This window comes from Perca fluviatilis, chromosome 9 (genome assembly GCF_010015445.1).
Source record: "Perca fluviatilis chromosome 9, GENO_Pfluv_1.0, whole genome shotgun sequence".
Classification (NCBI taxonomy): Eukaryota; Metazoa; Chordata; class Actinopteri; order Perciformes; family Percidae; genus Perca; species Perca fluviatilis.
Genome location: NC_053120.1, coordinates 41,009,826 through 41,030,863, shown reverse-complemented (window position 1 = coordinate 41,030,863; position 21,038 = coordinate 41,009,826). Strand labels below are relative to the sequence as shown.

Here is a 21,038-nt window from a genome sequence, read left to right as displayed (position 1 = left end):
TATCAACAGATGGATTTAATAGCAGCTTGGCTTTTTTAATTCATGCTAAAATCACATATTAAAAAAAATGCACCAGAGTTTAGCTTGGATGTGGTTGTTTGTTTAGTTCACTTACTCCCAAACTTTTTTGACATCAAGGACCCACACAAATTAGACCACGGCCCCCGTTTTGATTTGAAGATTTTGTCCCCCCCATCTGACAGAGGTTTTGCTTTTAGATGTTTTATAACAAAGTTTATAAAAACCCATGGCCAAAATAGTCATACAATCTGTCATTGTAGTACTTACGGATGGAATTATAGTGAAAATAAAGCATTGCCCTTATTGCTGGGGACCCCTGGAACCCCCTCAAGTACCCCACTTTGAAAACCTCTGGTTTAGTTTACACCAGAGTTCGATTAGCAGCTTTCACATTAGCCTTAACCAATCAAACTGGGCAAACACACCAGAGTTAGTTTGAACTGGTCGGTTTATGAAAAGCACCCTTACAAATGTATTCTGCTAATCCATAAACGGGGGTGTTGAAACATCTCTGTCAGCTCCTGGCAAGTTAACAAAGGCAGAATCGACAAAAGAAAAAAGAAAACATCACTGACTGGTTGATGCGCCAAATAAAATGGGGATACAAGATAGGTTCTTCTAATTGCCATCTGACTTAAATACTAATGATGCAAATAACAAAATTTTGCTATAAGTTGAAAATAATGATGATATTAATTAGGACTGGGTATTGACAATGATTTCCCCATTTGTTTACATTTTTGATTTGATTCAATATCAATTAGGTTAAGGAATTTTCATTTACAATTCAATAATTTTGCTTGGATATAAACATTTTCAGAGAACTCGTGATGTAAATTGTAAAAGCAAGAAGCAACAATTAAATATTTGTAATATGCACCCCCAAAAAGAGGGTCAATTCACCCTATCCATGGTGAAAATGCATGTACTAAAATATTGATTTGGGGATTTTATTAATCAATATCAGATCACTCAAACGAAGATCGATTTATTTTAACACATGCCCTGGTATTAATCTTTCCTTTGTTTATTGATTTAGTCCATTTTCAGAGTAGCAGATATAGCTCATCATCAGATCATAGTGGTGTCACAAAGACGGGACAAGATGCAGTTTAAACCTGATTAAAAATGCAGTGATATAGCCATATCCATCCCAATCACCATAGGTTTTAAATAAACATGTATTTAAAACTGATTTACAACTCCTGCACCACACACATACCATTATAAAGATACACACAGCTGACAGTTTGATCCCCCAAATTACACACTTGCCTCCCTTTTTATCATATTTCATCACTCCAGTCTTCAGCAGCACAAGCAGTTCCAGTCGGATAGCCAGTCACTTGACACTTTGTGAGTTCAGGATCATAATTAACTCTGTCCACTGGTAAAATGTGTCCCCTTGCAGTTCATACTTTTCTCATAAGATGCGGATTCCTGTCTGTCCGTGTCTTCATAAATTACATCTCAGAAAGTTTTTTCCAGGAGTCTTTGTGCTTTTTTATACAGAGAAACCCCAGTCAACTTAATTATCACCTAGACTTGCATCGTAGACTGGCCTTGAAACGCCCCACTCTAGTGTCTTGTGTGCAACAATCCAAGCCTTCTAACTTCTCACCAGTTTGCATCGTTCTACATCTGTAGAACAACTGCTTCCACCACAGTGAACACATACTGTATTTAAAATAGAGGGAGCAGCTCCTGTAGTCCTCTAGTATCAGTCTACCAGCAGACCCCGCTGAGTCACTTCTCAACATCAAGTGCTCATTTTTTAGAAATGAAAGGCAGCAATTAGCACATCAGGGTTGAAGATGGTAATATACTCGTTCCTTTATTGCTCTCCAGTTCATGCAGGTAGCAACAGCAAAAAAAAGAAGAAGAAAAACAAGTCTTCCTGTTGAATGATAAGCATTCCCTCTGCTGTGATAGGAAGGCCCTATAAGTTGCCTGTCAGATGAGGCCAATTAATTGATGGCTCAATGTGATGTTTTATCTGTTTAAGGCAAGTCTGCGGCACGTCTCACTCACTGTTGTTCCCTCCCAGATAAGCTTTACTTTGTTGACTTTGCCCCAGTGCATTCCAAAAAGCAAAGGCACTCATTAGCTACCTATCCGATAGTGACATGTGTAGCTATAGGCCAGCGTTGGATAACGGTCCTTCATTGTCACCGCTGTAGTTTTTTGGATTAACACTTTGATTTAATTATCAGCCATCATAGCCTCAACACAGCTGTTTGGCATTTTTGGAGGCAAGCACCAATGTTTCCCCTTAAGCTGCTCAGCGAGGCAGTTTGGATGTTAAATCATTTATCACACACATTAGTTATTTTGCTGTACAGAGAAGGGCTGTATGCTAGAACAGGAAGTATGAGATGCTCATTAGAGGGTTGTAAATCAAGATCTAAGCAAATGTTGTCTTTTTAAATTGTTTGAAAAGTCTGTTGATCACAACACTTCCATAGGGTAGAACTCTAAAGAAAAAGGAATACTTTTAATTGTATTGTTTATATTTTTATCTATAATGTAATTCGCAAATAAGGAAAATTCAGCCAGGCTTTGTACAATCTAATACATAAACTCAAGTTTAGCCATCTGGGGCCAAAGATGTTGTTTCTTTACACTTTTTACTGCAGCCTGGAACTACAGTGCATGTCTGTCTTGTGTTGGACCCCAGGGAGAATAGTCTTCACCAGGGTGATGACTAATAGGGATCCTTAATAAACAATAAACAGTTTCTTTGTACAATAAACCTATAACTATGTACAATTAGCCCATAATTATGAACCCGTAAATCATGTTACGTAATGTTATATAGTATATAGTTTTCAAATCTTAAGTATTTCTATATATTCACGACTAAATAAGCAACGCTTAAAGGTGCTTTAAAAACAGTTACAAACTTTGGCTAGACCTGTGTGTATATTTAGGACCTCATCACTCATGGTAAGAAGCTGATTGAGAAAATCTGCCTTTAATAACATAACATAAGCAAACATTTTGATGAGAAGGATTTATTAAATTTGGTTATTTAAGAAGAGTTACCAAGATTCCTACTGAGTGGGATACTTAACAGTTAAAAACTTGTCCCTGCTCTCAGGTGGACTAACTATGGGACTCCGTTTCTGAGCTACAAACAATATTTCGTTCAGTACTTGTATTTATTACCAAATACCTGTTAAACTAATGACACTCCAGTCAGGCTCAGCCGTACTTTGTGTCACCCTCATTAGCAAATGTTAACATGCTAACACGGCAAACCAGCATGTTGAACATGGAAACCATTATACCTGCCTAACATCAACATGCTAGCATTATCATTGTGAGCATGTTATCTTGCTTATGTGAGCATTTAGCATCATCACACCTCTTCCTATCTTTAAATAGGATTTGTTTTTGCCCATTTCTATCGTTATAACTTCAACCACTTTTGAGAGATATTGTCCAAAAAACTGGTTGATAAATAAGTTAGGTACAAGTTAGTTAGAAGGGGGGACACCTTACTTTAGTTCTATTCTTAATAATGCTTAATGTTTTTCTTGAATAATGCAGCCACAGCATTGTGAAATTGCATCATCGGTGTTAAATTCTCTTCTAGAGGTGTGGCCATCATGCATCCATCCCTATACAGTACAGGCAAAAAGTTTGGACACACCTTCTCATTCAATGCGTTTCCTTTTATTTTCATGACTATTTACATTGTAGATTCTCACTGAAGGCATCAAAACTATGAATGAACACATATGGAATTATGTACTTAACAAAAAAGTGTGAAATAACTGAAAACATGTCTTATATTTTAGATTCTTCAAAGTAGCCACCCATTGCTTTTTTATTAATAAGGGAAAAAATTCCACTAATTAACCCTGACAAGGCACACCTGTGAAGGTAAAACCATTTCAGGTGACTACCTCATGAAGCTCATTGAGAGAACACCAAGGGTTTGCAGAGTTATCAAAAAAAGCAAAGGGTGGCTACTTTGAGGAATCTAAAATATAAGACATGTTTTCAGTTCTTTCATACTTTTTTGTTAAGTACATAATTCCATATGTGTTCATTCATAGTTTTGATGCCTTCAGTGAGAATCTACAAAGTAAATAGTCATGAAAATAAAGGAACACATTGAATGAGAAGGTGTGTCCAAACTTTTGGCCTGTACTGTATGTCTCTGTAGCAGAACATTACTCATTACGGTCAAGTGAAGGTAGATCATCTTCCGTCATTTGCTATTGATTTGCTAAAAAAAAGTGAAATATACAGATCTTCTCTTTGTTTACTGTTGATGCAAATATATTTTTTCAAGTCTGCTATCTACCACAGAGGTATGCGGGAGATGGTTAAGGTTGTGTTGTGATATATTTACAGCTGTCAATCAGTAAACCTCCTGAGACTCAGATAAGATAAACTCCTGAGACGTCGCATCTTACCACTTGCAGTATCAAGGAGCACATACTCCAGTCATGCAAGCCACCCGATTCTATTTGATATATCCCAAGCCAATACAAGCTGTCAGTCAGCATTAAAGTCAGATTCACATATTTACAGAAAAGTTGTGCTTCTGTCATTAGGGAGCAAAGGCCAACAACTCAAGTAAACTACTCAACAGCTGTTCAGAAAAGTCATGCAAATCTTGTTAGGAAGTTTTGTGCGGTTACTTTAACAAACATAGCTATTATCCAGTGGAATAAGTAGTATTCATATGCCCAGGTGACGCAGGAATGTCATTCTTGTTTTTGCTGTAATTCTGAAATTTTGAGCACAAAAGAAGTGTAGAGAGCATATTCAAACAGTAGATTTTCTCAGTAAGTATTTTTGAGCCTTCAAACTTTCTCTGAGCCTCTTTTTGTGTATGAATGTTGCAACATGTTCAGTTAATTAGCACAGCTGAAAACTTCAAAGACACAATGACAGCCGAAAAAAAGGTGCAGTAAAGGTTGAAAAAGCCAAGATGCTGTGAGCGTGCGCTTCCCATGGAGTGAATCACCATTAGAAATTACGGTAGGAATTTGAGCACAATTATAACAAGGACAGAAAGTTCTGCTTTCACTTTGTGCACTAGCAATAAAACATTCCGTAGCCAAAGACAGAAAATACCAGTTTAATATCTGTGAATCACATTAGTTTATAGGACTGTCTAAGAGAGCGGATGGAGCCAGCTATCACCTATGTTACCTTTAGATTGGAAATAAGCTTTTAGTAATTTTTACAATGTCTACATTTTTTACGTCTTGCACAAACAAAATTTGAATAATTCAAATTAGTTTGATATGTGGCCCAGCGCTAACATAGGCTACTGACTGCTTAAGGTATTTTCTCCTGCAGTGATAATGACGTACCACGTGTTCAAAACTGATTCGGAGTCTGCATGTCGATCCACTCGGGTTATAGAAAAATTTGTCTTGCATTGCCAGACCTTCCTCCACAGCGCTGCGGAGGAGGGTCTGGCTAGTCCATGCTCTGGTTTATTGCCATTTCTTAAAACCAATCACAATCGTCTTGGCCGGTGCTAAGCGCTGTACGGAGCAACGGCGCCTCTGCAAAACAGCCTCGGGATGGAACTTGTTTTGGTGGAAAATGGGTACGTTTGTCATGCAGGAAAACGTTAGAACACCAACACAAAGAAAGCCCAAGGCAACGGATATCCAGCCTAAATGAGTGAATCTGACCTGCTGCCCTTTGCTGCGTGTCATCCCCCATCTCTCTCCCCTTTCCAGCCTATCCACTATCCCTATATATTAAAGTGAAAAGCCCCCCAAAAAATTATCTTCAAAAAAAAAAAAAAAGTAACCCATCTACCCATACATGCATACATTACATACACCTGCTTACTCATAAACCAACGCATAAAAAAAGAGTGAAACTCTGGATCAGATTAGCGACTCAAAGGTCTAGGATAATGTCACAAAACCTGAAATAGCACCGTGAACACCAGTTTCTAATGCCCATGTAATGAGGCTTCTGTAATGAATCTAAGTGTGCTGAGATGTACATTATTTGTTTGTTGCTGTTTGATTTATTTTTTTAACTGTCTTGTCTAATTGTGATTGTACTGTATATGTATGTTGCTAAACAAGATGCTACATCTCTAGGGGTTATTCCTGATTAAAGAACTTCCAAACCAACCAGAGTCATTTCACACATTGAAGCTATTTTCAACTTGAGAATACATTTAAATTGATGTCTAAACAGTTGAGTGAAAGCAGTGCAGCTACCTTTTCATTTCTAACCCGTTATCCTGTTTTATTTTTTATTTTTTACTTCTGCTTTGCTCAGGGAGGTGGGGGTGGGGGTTTTACTCTTTGTAGTAGTCACAGCTCCAAATCTCATTTGTAATGCTTATCAGCTGGTTGGGGTCTTCACAATAGCTAATGGGGAAAACAAATCGGTATTTGCAAATGTTTATCATTTGATTAACCTTCATATTATCCCTCTGTGTAATTAGCCTAATTACGAGGGGCTTTACACTGGCTGTCTGATAGCTCCTTGTACACCTAGATCTGAAATGATCTGGCCTTTAAAAATGGACTCTGAGACAGGTAGACTGTTTTTATAAACAATATGTTGAGTTTCATTTTAACCAAGACATGCAGAAATGTAGACATAGCCTGAAAAACAATAGTAGCAAAAACCAAACAACTGACAACACTCACAGCAGACTAAAAAATACTAATACAAATACACAAAAAAACCTTTATATAAAATAAAAACAACACCAATTATATAGACTTAATACAAACAAAATGACCTTTGACCATGGTCTGGTCCCTTCTTATAGGATCTAACAAGCCGATATAAACCTCTCTCTCCCACGTGAAAAATACAAGTCAGAATTCTCATTTGCCAGTATATTATATTATATATTATAAGTCCATGAATGGTCCCCAAACCTGTTTGAAAGTATCTTGTCTATCCTTAACCATATATGTTATTCTTTCCGTTGTTGGGCAAGAAGACATTTCCCCTATCACGACCAATACTAGGCCTATTCACACTTTGCCAAGCCTGAAAAATCAAAAGTTTTGCTTGCAAAAAGCACATATTTTTTTAATTAGGATCGGTTGGGTGCAACCCCAGCATAAATACTTTGGGGTGGAGAGGCACATTAGACAGGTAGACTGTTGCTGTAAAACACGTTGTACTACTGTTTCCGTCCATGATGAAAGAACAATTTGCAATTTAAAACTCACACACGGTGACCGTTTACAGCGCTGACCTCATGTCGGAAATAGTTGAAGCACCTGATAACGTATTCATCAAATAGCCTGGCGTAGATAGCTTTTGTTGGTAGATAGGAAACAAAGAACACACTGTTGCACCGCTGATGTAGAAGTACACAAGTAACCGTTGATGTCTGTTGCTGCAACCTGCCCGACAAGTTTGTTCTCTCTTTCTCTGGGGATCACTTGCTGCCCCGTCCGCTTCTTTCAAACTGGCATCAGCTGCCTCTCGCCGGGTTACTGTCTGAGTGGAGACACGATGAGTTGTGAATGAGACCCTCTTCTTCACAGAGCTCTGAACACACTCGCTTTGACACAACACAAAGGGGATTTTGCCTGCTAGCTTTCCTTTCCCTTGTTGTCATAGCTGGTTTGTGTTAAAGTGGCGCATGCTGTTGCACGGATTGACTTAAAGCAAGTGACTGTGAGACAGCAGTGTTGAAACAGGACAACTACGTTGTTGTTGGTGTTAGAGGTGAAGTTGCTTCACTGTAATGTATCAAGACCCCAGAGGAGCTCTCCACACACACACACACACACACACACACACACACACACACACACACACACACACACACACACACACAGTTAAGTCAGACCTTTGTGTCCTTGGTTTCACTTCTTTGTGAGCACTCCTGTTCTTCCCTTGGTGAAAGGTTGTAGACCAGTAATCAGCAAATAAAGGACAGTGGACCATAATTGTACCATGTCAGAAATGATATGTATTACAATTCTAAAAGTATTGCGATTTGGTAGTATTAAGTATTGTGATTTTCTTTTCCTTCTTAAACAAAAACAAAAGTTGAATAATACACTTCTAAAGACAATAAATCATGAGACATTTCTAAAAAAGTACTAGTTTTCTAAAAAGAATGCACAGTCAGAAAACATTTATTTCATTTGTAAAGAAGAACATAACATTTCTGCTGTCGCTCTGTTTGGCTGGAAATGGATATGATGTAGTCGCCGTCAGCGGTACTGTATCAACGGAAAATATTAAGGTGAATCATTGGTAAAATAAATAACGGTTCTAGGGAAAAGAATCTGTTTTAAAAACTGTGGCAAAAAACATCCCGATACTATTTTCACTTTAATAAACAACAATGTATTAATTTAATTACACAAAACTCGAGATGACAGAACAGTAATGAGGTCTGGCAAACATCTTGAATTTATTTTCTTCCTATATAAAACATTTGCAAAGCAGTTTTTTAAAAATCACAAATGCAAAATTGTGCCACTTTTTTTTAAGAGTAATGTCTTCTTTCTTTTATCCCTCAGGGGACTTACCAAGACCTCTCACTGTGTTGGGACTTAACAGTGATGTTACACTTTACTTAATCCATACCCTAAATGTTTTATAGGGATAAGTAAAAAATAAACAAAATCCTGTCTAATAGGGCTAAATAAGTAAATTCTTACTTACTTTCTCACATTTACATGCACTAAAAACCTAAATTTGCTAGCTCATTGTGTGATAAAGAGCTGCAGCCAATGTGAAGATACTTTCAGCAAAATGCTGCTTGTTAGCCATGTAACATTGAGATTGCAACAGTGTTACATATTTCAGTATTCTGAAAATATAATGTGTTTCATTAACTATATTTTTTAATGACTTTAAGTGAAATTGACCTTAAACAAATGAAAGGCCTTCGGGATTAGAATAGACAGAATATTAATAGAATAGAAATGCTTCTGAATGAGCAGCATCAGTGAGAGAAATCCCTACAGTATTTGTTCTTGAGTTAGTGTTGTGGTGATCGTGTCATGCCGCTGTGCTGTTTGCAGTGGCTATGTTTCAGAACACGATGTTTGACTTGCCCAGTACTCTGATGCCCCGACACTGGGGTTGCGCTTCCAGCATAAATTTTTTAACACTTGAAAGAGGTCCAAAACAGCCTTTTGCTTTTATTAATATGTCAACACATCGCACGGTGTCAGACTTCCGGCACTTTCAAATATTTACCCTACTGCACAAAACATTTCAAGATCCATCGTGACCATGTGAACTCGTCCCTATTTCCAAACAGTGGGACGTGGGGAGCGAGCTCTTGTTTGTGTAATGTCGCATTAACCTGTTCAGCCATTCAACCAGCCCTCTAAAGCAGAGCGAGGCCAATGCTGGGAAGACTCGGCAGCAACCTCTTGCAGATGGGAACCTTTTAATTTTTTAAGGGTTTTCATTCGCATGGCCGATCCTCCGCACGTTGCGTCACGAACCGTGAGTGCTAATCCCAGTTGCCTCCCACCCCTCTATTTGGTATGAAAAAACCTGCCAGCCAAAGTGTATCTCCATATTCATCTCTGCAATGTCTTTTTGAAGTGATGTTTTGATCGGTGCCTAGTGAACCAAGGCCTGTGTAGTTTTAACTGAACTCTACTCTTGGGATGAAGCACAATGTGGGAGAAGAGCAGCATAATTGCCCTTTAAATCTTAGTTACATTTTTCTTTTAAACGTTAAGATATAAAGGGAAACATACAGTATAACGGACAGCACTGGACAACCCTATACAGGCTGTGTAAAATAGTTTTATGGAGTACATTCACTCATTTTCATTTGCAATCTCCTCTTTACTGTTGTGTAAACTCGGCTCCAAATGTGAAATACAAAGCAAACCCTTTTAAAAACCGTGAACTCTACTACTTCATCTGTTTCTCACCTGACATTTCCAGAGGGTGGACATTTTTGACAAAACACTTATCAAGGTAAAAACCCTTCTACTACTGGAACAGTCAGTTACCCATAGATCTCTGTTTGTTCATGTTAAGAAAGGCAAAAGAAAGAAGCTAATGAAGCTACTACAGCTTTTTTAATATCGGATGAACACTGCCAGATCATGTTCTGCACTTTTGTGTACGTTTTTATCGCACGATTCAGTCTCCCAACCACAAAGACGATTTACTAGAAAGCATGTCATGCTTTCCCTCAAAAAAGAATCTCTGAACCCTGCCATTTCATGTTTGAATTCTGTACTCTCTGTGGTCCTTTTTTGGATGGTTTTTGTTTGATAGTTTCCTTGGTGGATATGAAAGATTAATGCAGCAGAAACACCTGCAGCAGTTCCTCAATGACAGCTGTAAAAGTGCAGCGGAACAGCTGTTAGAAGACAGCCTGACTGCCGTGCCCCCCATAAAGCAACACTCTTAAACACGGTGTCACAGCTTTGTGAGTCATCTTGTAACTGCCCCGGCAATCAGAATTGACTTTCCTTTCATGAGGATTCAATACAAGATGCACATATTTTTGGCATATGGGCATTTAAGTGCTGTGTTCAGTTATTTGCACGAGGGAGGGACTTCTAGTTTTTTTTAATTTATTTTTTTATCACTGAACACATCAAAGCTGATACAGAAGAGCAGTAAGCAAATGCATTATTTAGCTTATTAAGTAGCAGGAGATCACAGTACATTAAGTCACAGTTAAATAAGCAAAAAAGCATGCCATGTTTAGTCTAACATCATCAGACCTCTCTCTCCACACGCTATTACATTGTGCCGGCGCAGGAGAAAGGTCTGAGATACGCATTGCAATGAGGCCGCATCTGTTCTGAGTCAGAATACGTCTACAACAAAGTTCAAATTCTACACATATGCTACACTATGTGCTGCAGATATTGTGTTTGTGGGTTTCCTCCCACAGTCCTAAGACGCGCAGGGTGAAATGGAAACTCTGAAGTTGTGACCGTGTTCATCTGCTTGTAATAGGTGTACCCTCTGTCACTGCTGCATGCTGGGGTCGTCTCCAACCCTGCTTTATAGAAAACAGATGCATAGAAGACAATTAATACAATATAATAACATGCAGTATACTTTGCTTGCCTGGGGGAAGTGCAAAGTGCTCCACAGTGTCTTTATAGCTGATCTGGTTCAGAAATGGTTAGATCTGTGAAAGCAACTGACAAACTGAAAGCTTAAATGCCTTTTTAGGAGGAATACAAGACCAAGACATTATGTTGATATCAAAACAAGGCCTTGTGTTGTAAGCAGCTATTAATGATGCACAGGTGGAGCTGGCCCTAGTACCAGAAACGTGAGTTAAAGAATGAAGGAAGGAAGGAAGACATGAAAGACATCAGATAAAGCATGAGGTGATCAAAATCAAACAGGAAATCAGTCACATGACTATGTACTGTATACTGCAACTCTTTGAGCAGCGGTGGGCGATATTGTTAGAACCACGTAATCCCTGACATGACTCACAACAGCTACCACTTTATCTCTTACAGGAGCTAAACTATGCTCTCTCACAGTTTGACCACCAAAAAGCAAAACAACAATGGGGTCAGTGGGCAAAACAAATGTAATGTGGTGTATGCCCGACCACCGTGTAACATCAGTAACACTGACTACCGCGGCAAGCCTACTGTTGAGTTTTTAAAATGTATTTTTTTTGCCACTTCGAGCACCACAAGCTGCGTGCCATCTAGTTGCATGATATTGGAGAGAAGGCAGACATCTCTATGGCCGATATCTCCGACACTGGGCAACTCGTGCCAAAACTATCTAGATTGATAAATAGCATTACAAGTAAGAGGGAAAATATGTATTTTTGATTTGGGGTTGAAATGGAGGCAAAGCAATTAGTTGTCTTTATTATGACAAGTAGTCTGAGTCACTAATGATTATGTACTGAAGTCATCAGTGTGTGGTGTTCAGGTTTGTGTTCCCAAAATGGCACATAAATCATTTCTTTAGAAGAAAGTTTATTTGAAATAACAGACAAACAGATGTTAGTGGGTTTAATGTGCATTTTGGGGCCCAGGACATATAAAGTGAAATCCCACTGTGAATTATTTGCCATCAAAAAATGGAACCACATACTGAAAGACATTTTCCATTCAACATGTTGTGTATATCTTACTCGCACATTCTAAGATCATTTCTCCCTTTTTCTCCTTGTTTTAATTCATCTTTTATTTTGTTAGCCATTTGAACGTCGAGAAATGAAAGCATTTGCATTGAAAGGACAGGTGGGCGCGCGTGTCTGAATCGTAGCATTAAGAGCAGGGGAAAATATCAAAAGTCAGAAGCATTCATGCGGCAGGAGGAGCAGGGATTTGAGCAGATATTAAAAGATGATTGTGCGTGGGCTTTTTCTCCTGTGCTCCAGAGAAAGAATGTAAACCCTGTATCAGTCAGACGGAGGATAATAAACAGCCCAAAACATCAGAACACAGCACAACAAACACAAACAAAAAGAAGGATGGGAAAAAGCGCGGCGTATAAATAGTTCAAATATTTCAAGTGATTTCAGAATGCGATGGTGAAATACTGGATGTTTGTGTCCTCAGCCACAGCAAAGTCTTTTACTCGGTTGTTTTCACTGTAACTGCATTAAGGCCATACAAGTCCACAAAACAATATAATATACTAATAAAAGTTATTATATTGATTAGCTATCAATATCGGCTGCTTCCTGAACAATTTCAATCCAAGTGTCCCCCATCATAAAAAACCCACAAAGATAAGATAAATACATTAATACATATTTATCTCTATACGTGACTTATAGACACTGATCTGATCTTTTATTTTTGACAGCTACATCAACACTGAAAATCATTGATTTTTTTTAATGCTTTTTCTGTTATGAAGTCTTTTTGGTTTGAAAATACTTTGTTGTTTTCGATTGGATGTATGAATGCACGGTGTGTATTACCTTGTTTTTATTGTTTTACAAAATAATATTACCAGCTGCTTTAATAGTCTGACTCAGTAGCTAAAATGCAAAAAGTCGACTTGAATCTTATACACACATGGAGAGAGTGGCCATCCTCCTCCATTTATTATGCACAAACCTTTAGAAACAATGGGAAACATCACACAACGTGACAAATTGTGAGGCGTTTTACTGCTAAGCTCCGGACGGAGCCACGGTGCCTCTGCTAAATAGTCTCAGGAAGGAACTGGTTTTGGTGGAAGATGTGTACGTTCAAAAGTAGTTTTAGTCGTCCAACAGAAAACTCCAATTGGACAGATAGTCTAGCTAGCTGTCTGGATTTACCCTGCAGAGATCTGAGGAGCAGTTAACCATAGTCCTCACAAATCCACCGGAGGTTAGAACGCCAACACAAAGGAAGTTGAGCAATCCCCTAAGTGGAACGCAAAGGATATAGACTAGTATCGGCACGATATCCATATTGGATCGGTGCATCCCTAGATACTGAATTACACAACACACAACCTCAACCCCCACTACCCGTTAATATCATTACATTGGTTGTGTGGTAACTCCCTGTGGCCGTACTGCTGGTCAGTTGTCCATTGTTTTTTTTTTATATAAAAACATGAATTATGTGTAGTATTTTAATGAATTTCCTCATTTTCAGGAAATTTAAGTTAACTCCAATCTAAAACCGTTCCAAGGACCGCTGCAGGTTGGCTTAGGAGACCCTTTTTGACTTTTGTCCAGGCCTCTTACTTCCCTGGCCAGATAACTGGTGCTCCTGTCCTTGAAGAAACAGATTATGTAGCATTTCTACTGATGATTCCAGCTGGCGGGACTTCCTAGATTGAAAATGCTATAAGATAAATGTTGTTGTGTTATTACAGTTTAAGTGTTTGGAGCATAAAATGCATATAAAGATAGACCCCAACAGTGAAGCCCATACATCTCAATGGCTCCTTGGCTGCTGGCTGCAGTACAGGTCATAAATCCCGCCCCCTTCATATTAGCGTAGTACACGTCTAAAAATTTTTATTTCCCCTTGGGGAATATTAAATGATGTCTTCTTCTTTTTCTTCTTCTAATAAACTCTTACCAAAGACGGTTTCTGCCATTTTAGGTAGCTGTGTTCACACTGTTGCTTGTTTTAACTGACAAGTTTGGTTTTAATTAGTTATTTGATGTTATAAAAACCGGGTGAAACGTCATGATTGACAGCTGTGATTGACTCGCGATTGGTCGGGCGGGTGTGTAGGTGGGAGTTCAATAACACCCGATCAGTTCTGCGCAGACTCTAGTTGCAAAAATGGAGGACAGCAGCGCCCGTATCCGGGATATTTGGGTCTCCCTTTTGTACAGTGGGAGGAAGTGGAGGAACGTAGTCCATTTTTATATACAGTCTATGATTTGGAGCTGGATTATTTATCTATACTGTATGTCATAGCTCCTTCCGTTTGTGATCCATAGTTAAGTTTTCTCAGTTCTGACTGTAGCTCTAAAGATCTTTTGTGGTTTTCAGAGTGTCTTCTTCACCTATGTTGACTGACGTTACTGTATGTCGTCCAGTTTCTTCTTCTTCCCCTCTGCACTCAGCCTCACCAACAAGGCCTCGGACCCCCACTGACAATTGACTCTTAACACCCCCTATCCCCATCCCTAGTCACTACACTTGCACCAACCTTCATCCTGGACTATACATCTGCCCATTGCACATACTACATATTATTCTGCACTCAACCCATTCAGCCTCTCAGTTACTTTGTTTGTATATATTTCTTTCTGTATTTATTGTTTATTTATGTTAATGTTTAATATGTTAGTTTGTATATGTATACACCATTCACCAAGGCAAATTCCACATAAGTGTAACTTATTGTGGCAATAAACCCTTTTCTGATTCTGATTCCTTGAGTTCACAGGTCCAAGCTTCAGTCTAAATAGTGTTTGTCTTTCCTCATCAGAACCATGTGGAACCCAGTGAACAGTAACGACCAGGCGGGACAAGTGGCTGCCAGGATGGAGACTACTTTGGGTAGTGCGAGCATCTCCATCTCCCAGCAGCAGGCACCCAAGAAATTTGCCCCTGTGGTCGCACCCAAGCCCAAGTTCAACCCTTACAAACCGGGGGGAGAGGCCTCTGACACTTCAGGTAACAACACAGGAGAAACCACTACATTACTAATATCAAGCACTTGAAAATGAAACCTTTATACTGTCACTGTGGACACTCTGAAACAAGAAAAATAAATCAAAGAACATTATTGTTTTTTTTCCCACTAGCTGGAGTTTATCTTTAGCATGCCATGTCCGCTCAAAGTCAGCATCCTCACTGTTTTTACAACCGGATCAAACTGGGCCCAAACTCCCTGAATCTCCGACGTTACAAACATCAGACTTTGCTGACGTCAAACACATTTTATTTTTCCCTCTCCATTTTTAGTATGACTAAATGTTCATGTTCCACTTCTGTTTAAATTATTTATTTTTCTCAACGATGGTGTGATGAATTAGAGAAGAAAGAAAGACCTGGTAAAGTAAACTTAAGTAGCAAAGTCACTGTATTGACTGTGGGTAGTCGTACAGTACACAGTAGACAAAACCCCCAACTTTAAACCCCCAACTTTAAACTCTTAACTTTTTCACTTTTCAACAGTTTGTCTTCAGAGCTACTGTTAATTTTTTTGCAAAACACAATCAATAAAGGCGCGATTAAAGTTATTTGTTTAAATAATACACATTCCTATTCACCATGTATTTCCCAGATAGCAGAGCTATTTAGTATTGGTTGCCATGGTCATAGTTTGATACATATTTTACAGTCCTAAAAAGCTCATTGATAAAAGATGTGACTCCGGCCTGCAGTGTGCTGCATCTGGACCGTGAACAGAGGAGCAGTAAATAATGTAAAATGAAAATAAATAAAAAAGGGATGGAAAATGGGAGCACAAGGCACTGAAACACATTGTAGTCAATAATGCTAGAGAGACTTTTATTGTCATGGTAACACTGATCATCTACTCTTACATTTAAGTATAGTTCTAGTTTAATGCTACAGGGATCTTATGTTTGTAGTTTCCATCAGTATCAGAACATTGGAGTGCTAAGCTGTGCTCCGACAGAATGCAAAGTGAAGTTTCATTAAGTTGTGGCTATCTAAAGTACAGATGGACCGCGTGTGGCTGTGTGTGTTCATGTGGCAGCTCAGACTCTGGTCTGGAACCTCTCTCCTTTTATGCCTCTGTGCGTGTATCAAGTGGAGCCGTATGGCCTTGCAATAATTGCACATTTTTTGATGGAGTTTTGCTTCATGCATGCTCTCACATCTTTGCATTGTGACAGAGGCCTTGTTGCATGCCTAATTTCTAATAAACATACAGTGTAAAAACTGTGGTTTGCAGTCATGTGCGTGTCCAGGAAGCCTTGCGTTGTCTGCTCTTTTAGGCCCCTTGGGGGCTGATGGTTTGTTTGTATAAAAAAGGATCTAGTGCTGCAAGTTAACGTGCAATAAACACATTTACTAATAGAGTTTTAGTGAAACTCCTTTAATTAGCCTTTGTTCCACTGCAACAGGGTTACAGTCCGGAATTATTAAGATTCATATCTGAGGCACAGATTATTTAAGATAATGCAGAATGATGTTGAGCAAACACAGAGGCTGTGCTCCACAGAGCATAACTCTGTGTCTGTTTTACATGAGACAGATATGACTCCTCACTGCAACAACTGCCTTTGATGAGTAATATCTGTCGAGAGAGAAGCTCATATTATAACATATAATAATTAGTTTTCTTTCTTAATGAAGACTCCTGGTGTTTAGTCAAATAGAGATGTAAAGTATGTTTGAGTTTTAGGCTTATATGGTCAGTTAGTGTTCATAATAATAAGCACAAGCCTTTTTGAACCAAAGAAACCGTAATAGGACGATCAATGCAAATAAAGAGAAACATCTCTCTTTTGCTGTGAAGAAGAATATGAGATTAATGTCTTTTGAAATCTTTTCAAGTCATTGGTGATAAATAAAACTGAAGACACCTACTCAGTGTTACCTACAGGCCTTTCACAGGCATTGATGCTTCATTTTTGTATATGCTCCAAGTGACTGTAGCAACTTATAGGAGTCCACAGTTACTTTGACCGAAGTTATCAGTGAGCAAGTTGTTGTAAAAGTACAACACTTTCATCATTTCATCGTCCATATTTGTCCCACCTCCCCATCTGGTATGTGTGTTGTAATGCGAACATTATATAAACTTCTACCCTCAAACCCCCCTGAGAGCCCTAGATTTCCAAAACAGGGGAAACGGTTATGAAATTCAGCATGCAGCGAGCCCACTGTCGGGTTGAAAACACTGCTGTCTGTGGGGGTTTGTGGTTTGAGCTGCGGACCTGTCTGCTACTCCAGATGCGAGTTCTTAGACGGCTCCTGTTAGAGCTCTGCCCACCACTGAGGAAGAAAAAAAAAACGTCCGCAGTCATCCCATCTTGTTCATTTTCTTATTTCGGCCTGTGGTGTAGATCAGAGACCTTCAACAGGGAGTCGGGGGTCCTCAGAGTTACTCAATCAAATTTATTGTTAATTTTGTGAAAGTTTCCAAGAAAATAAAAATGTGTTAACATGAATCCAACATATTATTAGTAAATATAAATCAGCCTATTTGTGGAAAAACCCCATTGCTGATAGGCTTACTGGCCTATAGATAAGGTAGTCACCAAGGTAGACTCCACAGATCCAGTTCATCCTAAGGATTCACTGGGCCACATGTATGTTTAACATTTAAACATGATTTATAAAATCATGCCAGTAAGTATTATTTTAATAGCGTAGTATTCTATGCAAAAAAAGGTATGTATAAAGGCTTTAGGCCGCCCTATATCTTATTGTAGGCCCAGTTTAATATGCAACTTCATTTTTATACAATTTAATAAAATGTTTGCGACGTCATAGGGGATCCTGCTCCATCTCTCTCTCAGTTAAGGGGTCCCTGGCTTGAAGACCCCTGGTGTAGATAGTTTGGCCTACAATGAAATGGTTTATTTGGAGCCACAAACAGTTTTGTATCAGTTGTATTTGATTGTACAATATTTTCAGCAACGAGTTGCCTCCATTTCTATTGTCACAAAAGAACGGAAGGAACCCTGGAACTTTTAAGTGTTGATATTTACCTACGACCATGTTGACATATTTTTTGCAAAATATGTCGCTGCATGTCATCCCCCCCTCTCTCACTGTCTTCAGCTGTCCTATTAAATAAAGGCCAAAAAAGACCATACAAATAATCCCCCCTAAAAGATGTATTTTATTCCCAGTGGATGATTTGTAGCATCATTAAAGCCTCGTAATTCCAGAATGTCATTTTACTACAAAAACATTTAATCTAGAACCGTTGGCTACTGTCTTATATTCCACAATTAATCATTGTCTGGGAATTAAGAGGATTAATGAAACAATATAAAGAGGGTGGGGATACATGTGTAGATGATATAATTGTTGCAATGTAAATGTTAGGGTTAGGGGGTTAGGGTTAGGGTTAGGGTGAGACCTCACATCCCTATTCGATACTTTTATGAATTCAGTCATGCTGTAGTTGCATTATTAATATCTCATCACCTCAGTGACTTGAGAAGAAACTGTTAAGCCCTCTCCATCTTTCACACTGTTCACGTTGACTGGGACGGTAATTACATAAACTGGGCAATGCTTAGAATTAATTCTTCATTACAAAGATTCAGTTGAGGTCAAATATACTGTTGATTGAAATGAGAACTATGGAGGAAACGCTAATTAATAACTGTTTTAAAGTCCTTGCAGCTGTTTTGGGGTTTCATTTAACATCTTATTGCTGATATCTAAAGGTTGCAGCATGTTGTAGTGATACATTCAAGTGGTCATATGTTCTGCCTTTTGGGCCACGACATCATTTTTCATTAAACCATTAACATTTAATAATGACAGTGGTTGTAGTCAGAGTTTTAAACACGAACATGTGTAAAGCCATCTGCAGACATCTCCACTTGTCAAAGGATAAGACGTCTTTATGGACAGATTATCTGGGTCTCTCTCTCTTTATTTATTTAATATCTTTTATATCAAATGTGGGACTGTCTGATGTAAAATGGAGGATTAGCATAAAAATTAGGGACAAGTCAATTTGGCACAGCGCCTCGCTGTCCCTTTGTCTAGCAGGGGCCAGTATCAGGGCTGGAATGAACTGTCTGGGGCCAGGTTTTATTGTGCAGACAAAGAAGCCGGAGACGACGGGGCGGTGCAGTTAGCGAAGTCTGCCCTCCGATTTTCTTTTTCTATTTCAGGGAGAACTTGTTCTGATTAAAGCCCCAGCAGGAGGAAGTGAATGACATATAGGTCTCAGACAGTGACCCTTCACTCCAAATTCCTTACAACACATCAGATGTTAGGGTTTAACTTGATCTCATACGGTACATGTACTGTAGGAAGGCCAGTCGGGATTGCTTTTTGCATTGAGAAGTCAGTGCTCCAGTTCTTTTACAGCACGTTCTTGGCTGCAACATTTTGAGTTTTAGGGAATTTTAAAAGTACCCTGATATGAATGTAATGCTTGTGTGATTAGATCCGAAGCGGCTCTGCAACACACTGAAGGAGAGGTGGACAAAATATCATGAATAACTATACAAGGTAATGCAATCCAGTGCAATAGCCCTGCAATAAAAGTGCACTTGCTATGGCATATTAGCTTCAGTCTGCAACAGTATTGACAGAAGTGTGTCATTTACTATTTCCTGTCAAAATTTGAAAATAGTAAAAAAAAAAAAATAAAGCATTCTTGTTATTGGCAGATGGAGGAGGTGACAGGTGCACCAATGCATTGTGGTATAAACCGGCCTTCCTTGAAATCTCTTGTAACAAAGAGACCTCACATCCCTATTCGATGCTAATAGATTACTTTCTACCTTGATATCTATTGTTTTTAATGAATACTTTATTTTCAAAAACAAAAAAACAAAAACAGGTGGAGGGCTGCCAGAATATCAGAGTGCAAGATCAATACCTTGACATCCTTTTTAGGTTTAATTGAAAGTGGTAGAAAAGTACTCTGGGTAAAATGTTTTGCACACGTGCCGTTGGCTTTGTGTGCAGCTGTGTGCATAGATCAACACATGTTGGTGACTAGTTAGGGTCTGCTCAGTGCTCTCTGGGACTTCTCTGTTTTAGTTGAGCTGCGCATGAGAACCGAGTGTTAAACGTGATGTCGAGGACAACGGTCATATTCCTAAAAACAGACTGTAGATTCACTTTCTGTTGACTCCCATCAGTACTTTTCCTTTTTTATTTCTGCACTGTACATGACATTCTAATCAGTATTTTGAGAAATCTCTCAAGCCGCTGCCTTGCACTATTGTTACATTCAGGACTTTTATTTTTGCTATGCAGTATTTTGAAAATTTTCTTCAAATATCTGTTTAGAATGATCTTAGTCAACTGTTTAAATGGGGAATTTGGTGTGACCAAAGAGTGTCTGGCACCACAAGAAAATGATTCACACAGGAATGAGTCATCACCAGCAGCTTCATTCAGAATATATTTATCTTATATATGAATAGATTCAAATCTATAACTTAATATATTAAAATCTGACTTTTTTCAAAAACCTCAGAACCATACAAAGAAACACGGATGCCATTTTGTGACCGTAACATGGTGTTTTGTCTGCTGTCTCTTATGAAGGTTAATAAGTTTTTGTAGCGTGATAATCATAGTGAAAGTTGAAAAACATCTGAGAGGGGCTGTTTTGGATCAAACTTCTCGCGTTAAGTTACCAGAAAACCGCTAATTGTTTGCTCAGAGCAGTTCAAAATTGTCGACCATGTGCATAAGCTGTTTTTATTCCTCCCTGCTTGACTGGCCAGAGGCAAACTGACTACCGGTTGTTATGTCAGAGTCCCTCATGGGTGTCACCAGGAGAATTTACAGGAAATCCACCGATGAGTGTGTCAGTGTCCCCATAGAACCCACAGGCTCGGCCTCTGGAGCGTACACAAAAGGCCACTTTTATCTAAGTAGAACACATACCTTAACTACTTTTTGTGTTTTGTCTGCAGTGTGTGTTAAAGCGTCTGCAAGTGAACTTCTTTTAATCTTTGCTTCAAAGTTTATGTT

At 38.8% G+C, this 21,038-nt stretch overlaps 1 protein-coding gene across 4 annotated transcripts in view; it reads left to right on the top strand.

The window, feature by feature from the left end:
• Positions 1-21,038, top strand: part of LOC120565727 (LIM domain containing preferred translocation partner in lipoma) — a 179,364-nt gene that overhangs the window by 42,911 nt on the left and 115,415 nt on the right. For all 4 annotated transcript variants that reach the window (XM_039811710.1, XM_039811707.1, XM_039811708.1 and 1 more), the window contains one exon: positions 14,866-15,053. In XM_039811710.1, the coding sequence (XP_039667644.1) occupies positions 14,870-15,053 (184 nt within the window). In that variant the 5' untranslated portion in view covers positions 14,866-14,869. The remainder of the gene's footprint in view (positions 1-14,865; positions 15,054-21,038) is intronic.